Consider the following 16,711-nt stretch of genomic DNA (forward strand, 5'->3'; position numbering starts at 1 on the left):
TGTACTTGCAATAATAGCAATAGGACTTATACTACTACTTAGCTTTCAAGACACACAGCCTGTGAGATTTTAGAGGAATTAACTACTAGAAAAAATACATTTTTGAATCACTATAATATATAAATTATTAATATATAAATGGATGTAATTTTGTGTGCCTGATCATCACGGCCAAATTGTAAAGTCAAATGAAATTACTTTTGGTATATTGCTAGGCCTTAATCCAAATTGGGATGTTATCATATCACTATCATTATAATAGTATCTTAAAGAGATAGTTTGGATCCGAAATTTTGCGGGGAAAAATGAGTATCTCACAAGCCGTTAAACTTACGGAGCTGAAATTCAGTAAATTAACTCTTTATTGAAAATGAACAAAACGTCTCATTGCATTTTTTAAAATTCTTCTTTTATTAAGGGGCTGCAGTTTCTATATATGCAAAATTGGTAGTGGGTTGGTTTGTAAAAATAATCGAAAACGATCGAAAAATTAGTTGAGAACGGTTAGTTGAGAAAAATTCACAAAGAAACAGAAACAGAAACAATGAGCTTTCTACTATCATGATTGCTGAAGCTTATGTTTATTATATGGATCGATTAGAGCACGGACAATCAAGCAATAAAGTTGTGAGAAAAATAGACATAAAATTTGTAATGTACGCTTAATTACACGGAAATTTTAACTTTGAACTGTACGTTGGTCTACTTACCTTGAATTGAGACTTTCAAATTTCATGCGTTTATCCACTGAAAATTATCGATAATTCAACAAGGAAATAATTATATCATGATAATTTAATTGAAATTCATCGACATTTGGCCCATGACAAACACTTTACCATTTTATATCGTAAAGGCCAGATCCACCGTTATTGTAACATATTGGTGCTTGAGCGAGTGACCGTAAAAATTCAAACTCCGATTAGTTGGAATTTCACAACCTGGTTTTATTACAAGTATAAACTGTTTAGTCAGTAGAGAAGAGGCTATGTATCATGTGTCAGAGTTGATGACGATGTGTTTTAGTAGGTGGTGCATCGGAGCGGGTCGGTGGGTCCCAGTGGGTCATGGTGGGTTGTGGTTCAGAGTGGGCCACGGCTGGTGGAGGGTCATGGTGGGTGGTGAGTCAAGTTTTCATTATCCCACGCCATCGCTGTCTCAGATAGTTCAGTGCTCGCGGTTTCGTGTTCAATTCTAGGTGGGAGATCCTTTGCAATTTTGTTCTCGATGTATCTGTGTTCGTGTCCCTGTCGTTCAATGTCACTGGAAACAACTGTAAAACGAGTATTACTAATTATAATAAAGACAAGTTTCGGAGATACTTTCGGCGAATCAGAAAAGAAAGTGGTCTGAGGCACTATATGTCTATTTTTGTTTTTTAATTTAAATTTGAAGTATCTCGACTATAGTATTTTATCATGACCGAAATCAATGTGTTTCGTGATTATCGTAAACGTGAGCAATTTGCTACATACACTAGTGTTTTTTGACTCTTAGTTAACAGAGCAGTCTTAGCGTAGTGGCATGAGCATTCGTTTCGTAATTCAGGGGTCTCGGGTTCGATTCTCGCTGGGTAAGTTGTTTTTATCGACTACAATATTCATACTTCTGATGTGTGGCATACTTCTGACTTCTGATGTGTGGCATTTGCCTGGTGTGAACGAGGAAATCCCAGGAAAACCTCATTCAGGGTTGCTGGCCTGAAAAAGCATTTTACACTTTTTCGACCGAGTGCCCCCACCGGAAAAAAGTAGTAGTAGTAGTAGTAAGTAGTTCCAGATAATTTCGTAAATATAACGGAATTTTGATAAAACATGCTTTGTAAGACATTTCCGACAGTTCCTACAATTTGAAATTGAAATCGATCAATGATGAATTAACGAATTTAGTCTCCCGATCTATTGAAGAAATCGTTTCGCGAAAATTTCATAAACATTTTCCGATCTTTATGGTATGGGTTTTGTTTGAGATTAGTTTTTGGGTTTCACTCGAGCAGACGGTTCTACCAAAAGTTTATAGGTAAAATGTGATGTGAAACATTTTTGTGTGAAAGAATGAGAGTGAATATAAATAATTTTCTGTCAATGCACAGCATATTGAAATGAATTTTGAATAATACTGGAACTACTGTATGTCTAAGTGTGCTCTTCCACTATCCTTGTTTATGCGTATACCCCGGTCGCTGACCCGTCTGTTCCCAACGGACGCACCCCTTCGCTTCCACTCGGGCCCTCCTGCTGCGTTCCTACTCTGACTCGGTTAGATAGCATTCATGGCCACCTAGCACAAATTGGTTCGTGTTTTACCCACTGTAGTTTTTATGCCATACCGGTACGTCCACACTGCATTTATACTGAGCTCTTCAGCTTTTCATTTAGTTCATGCTCTGCTTAAAGAAATACAACGCTCTAACTTAATCTAAAAATATAAGAAAAGTGTCAAAATTTGGTAGAACCGTCTTCTCGAGTGATGCCGTTGTGGAGTTACGAGATGATAGCGTTAGTGACAACTTTCCCTAAAAATACTCATTTTCATGAAATAATGTGCGTATGTTTTTATTCAAAAGTCACAATGGGACTATTGCTGTTGATTGACAAAAGTTTAGATTATAGTTTTATAAGAGCAATGTATTAACCATTTTCTTGCCGACTACCTCTGCTCCGTAAGAGAAACTAGCGACTTTTTATTGATAAACGCTGTTCTACAAATAGTACCCCATCTGTGGTGACGATATTTTTCTTAATTTATATGTTCTAGTTGTGACAGGGTTTGTGGCGTCAATGGCGTAGGGAATGGGGGGCAGAGACGCCGCCCCCCAAACAGGTCCGACAATATACTATGGTACTTTGATGATTGTATTATTTTATATATATTTTATACTTATACATGTTTTGTTTGTAATTTTTCTATATATACCTATAACAGCACTTGTCCCCCACCCCCAAACACACATCCCGGCTACGCTACTGTGTGGCGTCAAATGTAACTTTGTTAGTTTGTCAAAGAATTAAAAACTATATGTCGTCAATATATTTCTTCTTTCTGTTTGAATCAATAATTCAATAGTGCAGTGTTAGGAATTTAAACTAATAATATGAATGTTTCTACTTGCAATCTGCTAAGCGATTAGCGTACACGCCATTGGTATACAGGGTCCCGGGTTTGATTCCTGGCAGCTCATGTGGTTCGGATTCCACGTTAAGCTGTAGGCCCACGTCTCATATAGCTTCGCTGCAAAAAGCAGCGCTAAACTAAAAATCAAAACAGATTAGAAATCTGCACGGACTCGGGTCGGGCTAGGGCCTACAAAGCATATATCACTTCGGGCCCGGGCTGGACTCGGGCCGTAAATTTTTAAATATATAACCATATTTCTCGGGCCTAACTTTGTAAATATACTATTCAAACATATATATTCCACCGTTCTTCCTGGAGAACTTTTAAAGCACAACTGCAAAATTAAACCTCTAGTTGCTGTAAATAAAAACACAATTTCGCGTTAATTATTAAGTTTATGTAATTCGGGCATATTTCGGGCTCATTTGATTATCACACGAGCTTGGGCCGGGCTCGGTCCTAGATGCTAAAATATTTCGGATTCGGGTCCGGCCTCACATTGTAAATTCACGGGCCGGGCTGGGCCCGGGCTAAAAATTTCGGCCCGTACAGATCTGTAAAACAGATCAAATCTACTTGCAATCTTTTTTTTTCTTTTTTTAATGTCTTAGACACTGAAATTGCATTGCAACCAGGGCCGAATCAACACTTTCTTGGACCCCGGCGGGAAAAAGGAAACCCCTATCATATTTCATAATGCTCAATAATAATAATAATAATAATAATAATAATAATAATAATAATAATAATAATAATAATAATAATAATATAGTGACCATCAGTGACGTATGCAAACGCTCAATTTCAGTTCATTTAAAACAAGCATGATTTTCGTCTATATCCTATTAAGCCATCTTAATATAGTAATTTTTGTTTTTCCCTAATATCTAGATCATGCGGGTTTAAACTCCGAATCCCTCTTGTGTATGCCAATGCTAATCAATTTTGAAGTTCAAGTAATTCTTTTGGTGAAAGTGAAGACAATATTCAAGGCCAAAATGTTACAAAAATTGAGTTCTTCTCACCAACATACTATCCCATAGCAAAATTAACTTTATAATACGATTTTTCAATATTTTGATAATGTAAAACCATGTATTACGTTACCAAAGTTCCAAGAGCGTACGCAGGGGGTGGGTCCTGGGGGTCCGGAACCCCCGAAATCCCGAATTTTTTGTAAATGTAGTCTACATTTAGGGGCAATTTTTAGAAATTTTCATATAATTTAGCCTCAAATTGTATTTGGACGCCCCCAAAACGCTTTAGACCCCACCCGAAATAAATTCCTGCGTACATCCCCGCAAAGTTTATATTTAAAAAAAAAACTCATGTTCAAGGCTCATTAAACTTGATATTTGATCATGAGTGTACCATACTGTTTCTTAATTCATTTTTTTTATTGCTGTTAATGTCATTTTAGAAAAGAAACGTTTGCTGCAAACGTTAGTGATGATCAATGACTAAAAGCCCTATATATCATAATCACGTTATTGTTATTATCATTATAAAAATCATCGGTATTCTGCCATTATTGGCAGGTCACTTGCCGCAACAGAGAAACTTCCATGCTTCAACGGTCTTCCGGTAAGCTCTTCGTCTTTACGTGTGATTTTTCTGCTATTATACCGTCCATTAATTGTAGTCTCCTTCGCCCCTCCCTCTTTTTCCTTACACCATACCCTCTAGCACGTTCCTCATGGTACAGTTCTTTCTTTAGCCAATATCCCAACCAGTTTCTCTTCCTCTTCTTAAGTAACTAATTCACAATTTAACAACGGAAATAAAACTGTGCACAATATCATTTTTAAACCTGATTTCTTTAAGTCTTCATCCCGGCGAAATAGCGCTAATTTTACAGTAATTATATGATATCTTCAAATAGATAAAAGATGATTGAAATATGGAACAAGAGCGCCCTAGACAATATTGTTTTGCGTGAGGTACCGTTATTACAAGTCACCTAGTAGCTTTCCGTTTTCAGCTGTTTAGAAACTCGAAAGTAAATCCCGATTTTCAAAATGGCTCGAAATCGAAAGCAGATAAGTGAGTCGTGATAACGGTTTCTCATGTAAAATAATATTGTCTAGGGCGCTCTTGTTCCACATTTTGATTATCTTTTATCTATTTGAAGATATCACATAATTACTGTAAAATTAGCGGTATTTTAATTTCGCCGGGATGAAGACTCTTAACTAAGTTTGAAAAACGATAATCCACAGAACTTATTTAAAGCTTTCGCGAAGTAGCTGTATTTTTGTGAAGTAGCAAGTAATATTACAGGATGTCTATCGGTCACGAAAGTCACGAAAGTCATGAAAAAAGTCATGAAATCAGAAAACGGTCATGAAAGTCAAGAAATTTAGCTTTTGGGCCACGATTTTTTTAAAATCTGTACAAATATAAGTATTGACTGGAAAATTTTGTTCTATAAAACATCAAAATTCACCACCAAAAATGTCTCTGGTCAGCTTTAGATGCTACCAAATTGCAAACAAACCAAGCTTTTATCACATGCATGAAAATTCGGCCGAATTCGCTCTTAAGAATGTTACTAAATTTTATGGTTTGGGGAGTAAAAGGTCATGAAAAAGTCACGAAATTTAATTTTAGAATTTTAATAGACACCCTCTATTAGAACTAGTAATACTTTAACTGGTCCACGTCGAGCACTGAAATTTTGTTTGGTTTTTCTATTAAAATAAAAATACGGTAATAAATAAAGGATGCCCCTTATTGAGTAGTGGACCCCGGTGGCCGCCTGGTTTGCTCTTACCTGAAAATGGCCCTGATTGCAGTCTCTAATATGTAACGTTGAATCCTTAACCTTGATAAAATATTGAACCTTTTGTAAGATGACCACGCCTCTAGACGAACTGTTTTAATTGAAATTTTGAGGTGGTCGCCTTAAATAGCTTTTTCTGTAATTTTGTTGGTTACAGGGATACAATAGGACGTATACTCATCTCAGTAGCGTAGCCAGGATGTGTGTTTGGGGGGGGAGCAAGTGCTGTTGTAGGCACATATAGAAAAATTACAAACAAAAAAATATATAAACATAAAATACATAAAAAATTACAAACATCAAAGTACCAAAGTACATTGTCGGACCTCTTTGGGGGGGGCCTCCGGGCCCCCCTCCTTCCCTACGCCACTGACTCACCTAATATTTTAAGAGTCCAGTGTATACTCACCTTAAATTTCACGAAAGAAAGACGTGCATATAGGGGGCAGTGGCGGATTCAGCCAGGAGCCGGGAGGGCCAAGTTCCCCCCTAGTTTTTTGAGCGACAAAAATAATTAAAACTATTATTTATATATTTTTGAAAGTTTATGGTAAACGTTACCTTTTATTATTTATTGGATATTATTTTGAAACAAGGGCGCCCATCACGGGGGGCAAGGTGGGGCTCTCGCCCCCTAGAGGAAATTGTACTTCGGAATATCGAAAACCCAATAGAATTTTTAGAATAGTTACATCAAAATTTGAAACTATATTTGAAATATCGCTTTTTCTTTCCGCTCCCCCCCCTTGAGGACCGCGGTGGCTCAGTGGTAGAGCTTCACCTCTGGTGCTAGGGGTCCCGGGTTCGATCCCAGCCCCCGTAAAGTGAACTTTGTAGTGGACAAACACCGTGTGCGTGGGTTTCCTCCCGTTTCCTCCCACTTTCTTCATTCCACCATTTCATTCATTACTCATCATCACCGTCTCCTTTAGCCTAACCGGCATAACCGTGGGACGGAAAACTCAAAGATTTCATTTCATTTTTTGCCCCCCCCCCTTGGAAACCACCACATGGGCGCCCTTCTTTTGTAACATTAGGTATAGTTTCAGTTCCAGTATTTCTGTTATGCAATGTTTCAAACAATACTTGAGGTCCACAATGTCAATGTCCAAGCTAGCCATAATATCTATCGTGGGAGAGTTAGATTGGAAACTTCTGCAGGACCCGTGAAAAATTGTAAACTATGATATATCTAACATAGTCTGGGTTCTGCATGGTGGATGCCCCCTTTTTTGTACCTTCTAGACCCTCCACTGATAACGGATGGGTATATGCTATATTGTTGAAAACGGTCGAGCGCTTACTAGCATTATATCACTAATTAGCTGGTATTAACATTTTTGAAGGCTAATTTGATGAAAACTTCTCATCAAAAAAAAAAAATCTCTATACAATGCTCACCATTACGGTGGATCACTAGCTGTTTTCGGTGCTATGCTAGACACTGCTTGAATAGTGCGGCGTTGTCAGATAGTGTCGAGTATTTACTGATGCCAGATAATAAAGGGAGTAATCATGGAATTCTGCTTAGATACTTACTGGAGAACTTAGTTTTTGACCCTTGCCGTGATTCTGCTTCTCGAAGTGCAACGCTAGAATCCAGGAATTTTCTTATTGTGACTACTACAGTAAACGTACAAATTTGGCAACAACGCATTATGGCGTCCTGCGCAAGTTTCGTCTCAAAATCTATTTCCTTAAATGTAAATTAATATTTAAATAAAATATGGAACATAACACGTGAAACGGTCAAACAATATATCTATTTTGTGATAAGATTGTTACCTTAAAGTACTTTACACATACATATAAACATTTCATAAAACAGAGCACCTCAAATAAGATTTACCAGCAAGTGCCATCTTGTGTGCTCATTGTAAAACGAATAAAATATTTTCTTTTATTTGTTACATTTTTCGATATCAGAAGACACAACCAAACGAATCAGTGTCTTGTGTTGTAGCTGAAACATAACTCCATCGTATAGTACAATATTTATAATATGTAACGTTTCATTGCGCAGTAGTTAAGGAAATGAGTTAAAATATGTACTGACTTCCGGGTGGTGATCCACCTTACTAGTTTATACATATAGGCTGCGGTAAAATAACACAATCAAACTCCGATAGATGACTCCTTAAATCAACTCAAAATAAAACCTCCTTTCAGTTACAAATCGGCGACAATACGACAAATCATTTTTTAAAACGCCCTAGCTTCAAAAGTATGGGGCCTATCGCAAGCAAGTCAAGAAATTACATAGGAATTAATATGTGCTCTGTGTAATTCCTTGTCGCGCTTCCCCATCGTGGACCACCTACTAATACATTTCACAAGTGGTTTTTTGCTCATTCGAAGCTAACGTTCTACTTTGATATGACTGGATCGTATGAGGAAAGTAATTATTTTTTTAAAAAACGCTAAAATTTTGATTGAATTTTCGTATTTTTTATTATTATTAGGTAGATTGGGATTCTGTTTTGTATAAGAAAACGATTAAATGTTATATATCTTATTTGTTGCAGATCCCGAAGATCCTCCGGCACAACCGGCGGTACGACGCCGCAACCTCGGAACCTCAATCCTGGAGGTAAGTTTATTTGTTCTTTTCTACGTAGTGTGTTCATCCAAGCAACTGATATTCATTAAAATATTTCTTGATACGTATTTTCACAACAATGTATACGTTCGTTTTTACATTTTTTTAAAGGGGTGAATTTTTGTTGCGTTTATTTCACTTGATAACACAGCCATACACAAAAAACAAAAGTCGAGCTCCTTCGTGGCTAAGCAGTTAGCGTACGCGCCTTTGGCGTGGGAGTCCCGGGTTCGATTTCTGGCGGGAGCTCATGTGGTTCGGATTCCACGTTAAGGGTCTTCACTATAGCGAAATTAAACTACCGATAATTTTAGAGTTTTTTCTGTTATATCTTCAAAACAAATAAATATATTCGAAAAGCAGAAACGTAGTGAACTAGATAATACGATTTTACATGTGATACCTTTATCACAACTCATCTATCTTCTTTTGATTTGCAACTGTAAATAGATTTAGTATTTTTTGCGGGTTCTGTAAATAGCGTCATACCAAAAGCAGATAGGTGAATTGTGATAAAGATATCATACATGCAAAATCGTATTATCTAGTTCACTACGTGTGTGCTTTTTGAATATTTTTTTATTTGTTTTGAAGATATTACAGAAAAATTTTAAAATAAGCGGTAGCTTAATTTCGCTCTAGTGAATGGCCTTAATCAGTAGGTCCCGTCTCATATAACCTTACTGCTGATAGGGACGTTAAACTCAAACTCAACAACAACAACAACAACAACAACAACAAAAGGTTCTGTGCAATACACCCCAGAGTATAGATTCGATGTATTTTGTTACACAGAATCCAAATTTCGGAATCTCAGGACGACTGACCTTGTCAGTTTTGTTTTAATGAGTGAAAAATGTGTGTCCAAAATCGCTGGAGTTTTTCGCCGATAACAAAATGTTAACACGGTCGATCTTGCTTGGATTCTGAAATTTGGATTCTGTGTAACAAAATACATCGAAACCATACTCTGCGGTCTGGGGCAATAAAAATATTGGCACGGTCAATCATCCTGGGGTTTCGGAAGTTGGATTCTGTGTAACAAAATACATCGAATCCATACTCTGGGGTCAGCTGCACAGAACTTTTATTTTATTTTATTTATTTATTTATTTAATTATTGCATAGCTGTATTACATGTATCCTCCCTATCCAATTCGCTCAAGTTTTTCGTCCATAAAAATATTGGCACGGTCAATCATCCTGGGGTTTCGAAATTTAGATTCTGTGTAACAAAATACATCGAAACCATACTCTGGGGTCTGGGGCCATAAAATATTGACACGGTCAATCATCCTTGGGTTTCGAAAGTTGGATTCTGTGTAACAAAATACATCGAATCCATACTCTGGGGTCAGCTGCACAGAACTTTTATTTTATTTATTTATTTATTTATTTATTTATTTATTGCATAGCTGTATTACATGTATCCTCCCTATCCAATTCGCTCAAGTTTTTTGTTCATAAAAATATTGGCACGGTCACTCATCCTGGGGTTTCGAAATTTAGATTCTGTGTAACAAAATACATCGAAACCATATTCTGGGGTCTGGAGCCATAAAAATATTGGCACGGTCAATCATCCTGGGGTTTCGAAAGTTGGATTCTGTGTAACAAAATGCATCGAATCCATACTCTGGGGTCAGCTGCACAGAACTTTTATTTTATTTTATTTATTTATTTATTTATTTAATTATTGCATAGCTGTATTACATGTATCCTCCCTATCCAATTCGCTCAAGTTTTTCGTCCATAAAAATATTGGCACGGTCAATCATTCTGGGGTTTCGAAATTTAGATTCTGTGTAACAAAATACATCGAAACCATACTCTGGGGTCTGGGGCCATAAAATATTGGCACGGTCAATCATCCTTGGGTTTCGAAAGTTGGATTCTGTGTAACAAAATACATCGAATCCATACTCTGGGGTCAGCTGCACAGAACTTTTATTTTATTTTATTTATTTATTTATTTAATTATTGCATAGCTGTATTACATGTATCCTCCCTATCCAATTCGCTCAAGTTTTTCGTCCATAAAAATATTGGCACGGTCACTCATCCTGGGGTTTCGAAATTTAGATTCTGTGTAACAAAATACATCGAAACCATACTCTGGGGTCTGGGGCCATAAAATATTGGCACGGTCAATCATCCTTGGGTTTCGAAAGTTGGATTCTGTGTAACAAAATACATCGAATCCATACTCTGGGGTCAGCTGCACAGAACTTTTATTTTATTTTATTTATTTATTTATTTAATTATTGCATAGCTGTATTACATGTATCCTCCCTATCCAATTCGCTCAAGTTTTTCGTCCATAAAAATATTGGCACGGTCACTCATCCTGGGGTTTCGAAATTTAGATTCTGTGTAACAAAATACATCGAAACCATATTCTGGGGTCTGGAGCCATAAAAATATTGGCACGGTCAATCATCCTGGGGTTTCGAAAGTTGGATTCTGTGTAACAAAATGCATCGAATCCATACTCTGGGGTCAGCTGCACAGAACTTTTATTTTATTTTATTTATTTATTTATTTAATTATTGCATAGCTGTATTACATGTATCCTCCCTATCCAATTCGCACAATTATATTTCGTGCTTGAATCCCCTGAACGATATTTTAGGTATGCCACTACTGGTTTCTTCCTTCACAATTCTTCGGGCAAAATGTGAAATACTTGTTCTTCATTAAATAACTAGAACTTCTGTAATATCATTGATCTTGGATCGGCAATCCTGAAATGCCATGTCGTGCACTTGTCAGTATGTCTAGTGTTCTGACGGATTTTGGTAGTACAATTCAGGATCATCTTAATTATTTGACAACGGTTGAAAATGAAGAAACCAAGTTCTACAAAGTACTTTTCGTATCATTATGACTTTTTCATCTCTTGAAATAAATATTTAATGGCCTCTTAGTGTTCAAAATTTGTCTTATTCTGTATAAAATGCATATACTTTTCAATTGTATGATAGGTACTTATAACAATCTCTTGTTTCCTGGTCCAGAAAATAATGACAAAGTTCTCATAACGGAATATGATTAATAATAATAATAATAATAATAATAATAATAATAATAATAATAATAATAATAATGTTCTCTGTTTTGAGCCAATGCTTCCATCTGTAAATTGTTTCGAGAACTTTTCAAATGATTCTCTTAGGGTACGGTTATGCCGAATATATTTCTACTTCATCCTTACCTTTTTTTTTTCTTTTAACAGAACGGAAAAAGCACAACAAACACATTGTTTTAAATTAAATTAAAACAATACCACATGCTAAATCAAGCATCATATCTCCTTTCCTTTTTCATTGAGTAAACGTGTTGTTTTCTGTAGTGGGCGATCAAGTGGACAGCGCGTTCATTGGCTACTCTCTGTCTCTCTCTCTCTCTCTCTCTCTCTCTCTCTCTCTCTCTCTCTCACACACACACACACACACACACCAGTTCAGCTTGCTCATGACGATTAAAACAGGGTTGCAAGTGTTCTCTTTACTGCAAATGTGATGTTGCTGCCTGAGTCGCAGAGAAGACATTGAACGTATTTGCTGCTGATACACACACTCGAAAACAGCAGGTTAACCATAAAGGAATATTTATATCAGAAGTGTATACTTTTCATTATTTAATACAATAGGTATAACATAAGAGGCATGTACTTACTTTTTAAAAAAAGTTATGAATAAGTGGAAGATTGTGTTGATTCACATAGCCATAAAGCAAGTCCATAGCCACCAATATACTTCAGTAATGGTCAATATGAAGTTTGGGGGAAGGAAGGGAACGTAGATTAGATACTTGTGGGGCATACTTTACAAGGCAGCAGAAAAGATATTAAAAATGTGCCAACTTTTCCTCCTAGATTGTCACAAAAGACTGTAAGATAGAATATATATTCTTGGCGATCCAGTACGGCACATATTTATAGAATTGTAATGCAGAAGAAGGTATCAAACTGAATCAAATAGTCATCATAGGAAATTGTATGAAAAGCGAGGATAATCTTAACGAGTAAGCAAAGCTATAAAGGATTCTAAATAAGGTTATTATATTCTTGTAGAGGAAAGAAAAGAAAAACTTGTAGTGAATAAGTACTCATTAAAATATTATAAAACAGAAGACGTATTTTCCTACTGCATCAGACTGTGATAAAGGATTGTAAAATAAAAAAAAGGAAAATGCTCCTAATAAAACAAAATAGCTCAGAGGATTGTGAAATAGAGAAGATGAATTAAATTAAGCTATAAGTAACTGAACTACAGAAAATATCATTGAAAATGTTGCTATTAAATTACTAAATATATACTATTGTATATTATTAAACTACATGTAAGACAATGGGTGTAAATTTATAAATTTACAATTTAAATTTATTTATAAATTTATAACCAGTTAGACTTAAAATCGGTGTGGAGATAAGACCTTACGTTTACTTGGCTTTGTTAAAGTGTAGAGTCCTATTTGAGCACTGAGGTTCTATGCGATACATCTATTTTTAAGGTTGCATTCGAACCACTCTAATACATTCAATGCTTCCACATAGGAATTCGAACACAGAACGTGTATCAAAAGCGCATGCTAGCCACTAGACAGCGGGGTGGTCTTACCCGACTTTAGAACGTAAAGAAAGTGGTGTAGTTGGTCTTTACTCTCACCTTTCACAAGGTTGCCATTTTATAGACGTTGGGTAAACCCGTGATCCACTTTAAACGAGAGTAAAACAAGAAACAAATTCCGCTTACACCGGGGGTCCAACTGGCTAATAGGCAGGTTCTAAATTTGTCATTAAATTTGTAATTTGTACAGGAATGATTATAAATGATTCATGAGTTTAAAAGTGAAATACGTCGTTACGTTTGTGCCAATGATGAAACAAAAGAACAAGTTTGAAACTTTAATTTCTCATAGTCGTAGTCTTCGTTTGTGGCGACAGATGGCAGCATAAACCAAGTTTCCTCCGTATAGCCGAAAGCATTCTGTGTTTTTGAATATAAGAAGTGGTTTTCCGTCGATACCGTACAGAGTGCTTTCCGTAAACAATTTGCAACTGCACCGCCAGGTTCTCAAGTCATTCGGAGACAATTTAAGGACACTTTCTCCCTGTATAAAGGTGAAAGCAAGGACCTTTCATTGGGTGATGTTCTGAAGATGATCTAACATGTTTCTATGATCTTCTAGATTTAACAGTCTAGGGCGCCGATTTCTCTGTAAATTTGGCTGAGCCCATTCAGACGCAGAAAGCATATATGAGAATTTTAAAACAAATTGCATTCAAAATATGGCAAATATTGTAAATTTACAAATATAGTAAGGGGGCCCACATGAGCTATGGGGGGCCTCCTTGGCCCCTCCGGGATCGGCGCCCTTGCTAACAGTTTTTTTTTTACGAGGGCCGTTCAATAAGTCTTTAGAAAATCCGAAAGATGAATCGAAAAAGTTTTGTTTTTAGTAAGGTCATTCCTCCTAGACTGTTGTTAAAAAGTTTCAGTTGTATCTGTCATGTGGTTTCATTGTCATAGTCGATTCTAGAAGCAAATTTTAGTTTATTTAGAAAAATGAAGAGAAATTAGTTTCGTGAGGTTATTAAATACTTCTATTCAAAAGGTTTCACGCCGAGAGAGAGATCAAAGCCGTGTTGCGTGAAGTTCATGGCGCATCTGTTACTGTTTGCGACTGTTTACAATTGGGTAAATAAGTTTAAACATGGCTATACATCCACAAATGATGAACATCGTTCGGGACGCCCAGTGGAAGTGACTTAATCCGAAATGATTGACACAATTCACTATATGATTTTGAGTAATCGACGAATCAAAGTGCGAGAAATAGTTGGGGACTCAGACGTATCACAAGGTACAGTGTTTTCAATTTTGCACCAAATATTGGGTTTGAAAACACTTTTGGCAAGATAGGTGCCGCGTTTGCTCTCAGTGGAGAATAAACGCAATCGTGTGGTCGATTCGGAGACTGGTTTGGCGTTTTTTCGTCGCAATCCCGCCGAGTTTCTGCATCGATACGTAACAGTGGACGAGACATGGATACACTACTACACTTCGGAAACAAAGGAATAGCCAAAACAGTGGATTTTTATAGGCGATCCAGCTCCGAAGAAGGCGAAGAGGGTGAAATCGACCTCCAAGATAATGGGTATAATGTTTTTGGGATGCACGCGAAATCATCTATATAAAAAATTAGTTGGAAAAAGGACAAACGAGAGTATTATGCGTCGTTATTGTACTGTTTGAGAGAAGAAATCAAGAAGAAACGTCCTGATTTGGGAAATAAAATAATTCTCTTCCATCGAGACAAATTTCGATGGCGAAAATTATGGAATTAAAATTCGAATTATTACCACATGCACCTTATTCACCAGATTTGGCCCCCAGTGGCTTTTTTTAAATTTTATTTCCAAACTTGAAAAAAATAGCTCGGCGGAAAACGATTCACGTCGAACGAGGAGCTCATCACCCAAGCAGATGCTTATTTTGAGGACCTTCCAAAATCTTACTTTTTGGACGGCTTTAAAAAGTTGGAGAAACGCTGATAAAAAAAATGTCGAGTTAAAAGGAGACTATGTTGAAAAATAAAAAATAAAATAAAAATCTACCCAAAATGATTTGTTCTTTTATCTTTTTCTAAGGTCTTGTTGAACGACCCTGGTGTTTTTTTTTTTTTCTTTGAGTTACTTGTGAATGACAGCATGAACGCCTCCACTAGAACCTAGCAATAACATTGTGTGAACTCCAGGATCGCAATACAGCTGCATTTCAAATCATTACTAGGGATAATAAATCGCGTATGGACTGAACTAGACTAGAGTATAGATATCTGTAAGGAAAGGAAGCCACATCAATATTTGTAACATTATAACTGAAGCTTGGACAGCTTCTGGATATTTTCATGTATTGGTCATTATTGTATTTGCTATACATTCTCTTTTAATATACAGTAGGACGTCGATAATCCGAACGTCAAGAATCCGAAACGTCAAAAGTCCGAACGCGGTCCCTGGAAGCTGGTGACAGTACACTAATTCAATTTTCTTCGTGTGAAGTCAGTGTTTTTACAAAAGCTTATTCATATGTAATTATTTGTCATACACATTTTTATTTTCCCTTAGGCCTATATAAGTTAAGTTTTAATTGCGAGTTACAAGAACAGTGTAATTTAGTGTACGAGCAGGTTCTTCAGAAACATTAAATGTAAGTAGCCTTTCGTACGGTATTGTAATTACTGTATGTACTGTATAACCACTGTATCGATAAAAGAGCATACCGTACACTGTAAAAAATCGTTGTGTTATTTCAACGACATGCCTATGTGTTAACACGATTGTGTTAAAATATAACACAAACAAGTGGTTAGAACAGCATACTCTCCATTTGGAGTTGTGTGTCAAATGCCGGTAGTTGAAATGACACACAACCTGTGTGTTAAATTAACACAAGTGTAGAATCTTGGGTGTTCTTTTCTGCGTGATTGCTAAATATGTTGGCATCTATTTGTAAAGGCTTATGAATTGAAGCTACAGACAAACACAGTAGAAAGAAATACTTAAACAAATCCAGGTATACGCAAAATTTCATCTCCCACATTTGATGCATGTATTGCTTCCTTTTCTAAGCGATTGTGTACTAGAAGCAAGAAACGCATCAACTTTATTAGATGGCAACTGTGACCGATCATTTGAAAGTGAATATGGAAGAACTATAAAATAAAGTAAATATACAGTCGTCAGTTTGTTATAAAATTACATGGCAAGCACATTTTATCTTATCCCGAACGGTTATCGTCGAATATACGCGGCTTAAAGGAACACTCTGATTAGCCAAATTCAAAAGACCTCAACAATTTATCCCTCTACAAGCGACGTTTTCTTCATCGCCTTCTTGGCCAAATCGGAAGAGCACGCGGCTAGTAATCGAAAGGTTGGTAGTTCGTGACCTTCCCGCCACTGGAGTATTTTTTTTTACTTGTTTACGTGTTTTTTTAAACTCAGCATAATGTAAACACATTACGCATATAGGCTATTTAACATATTTTGAGGGAGTAATTTTGTGGTTCATTAACGCTTACGGCACAGTCCCCCTGTGTTAAACGCCAACACCGCGAGGTATGTGTTAAATTAACACCGCATAGTGGTAGTCACGCTGGAACCACTGCCTTGTGTTAAAATTGAGTTGAATTAACACAACCAT

At 36.5% G+C, this 16,711-nt stretch overlaps 1 protein-coding gene across 7 annotated transcripts in view; it reads left to right on the forward strand.

The window, feature by feature from the left end:
• Positions 1-16,711, forward strand: part of dnc (phosphodiesterase dunce) — an 872,058-nt gene that overhangs the window by 595,304 nt on the left and 260,043 nt on the right. For all 7 annotated transcript variants that reach the window (XM_081742182.1, XM_081742183.1, XM_081742184.1 and 4 more), the window contains one exon: positions 8,425-8,489. In XM_081742182.1, coding sequence (XP_081598308.1) covers positions 8,425-8,489 — 65 coding nt within the window. The remainder of the gene's footprint in view (positions 1-8,424; positions 8,490-16,711) is intronic.

Source organism: Thermobia domestica, chromosome 16, assembly GCF_964235325.1.
Source record: "Thermobia domestica chromosome 16, izTheDome1.hap1.1, whole genome shotgun sequence".
Taxonomy (NCBI): Eukaryota; Metazoa; Arthropoda; class Insecta; order Zygentoma; family Lepismatidae; genus Thermobia; species Thermobia domestica.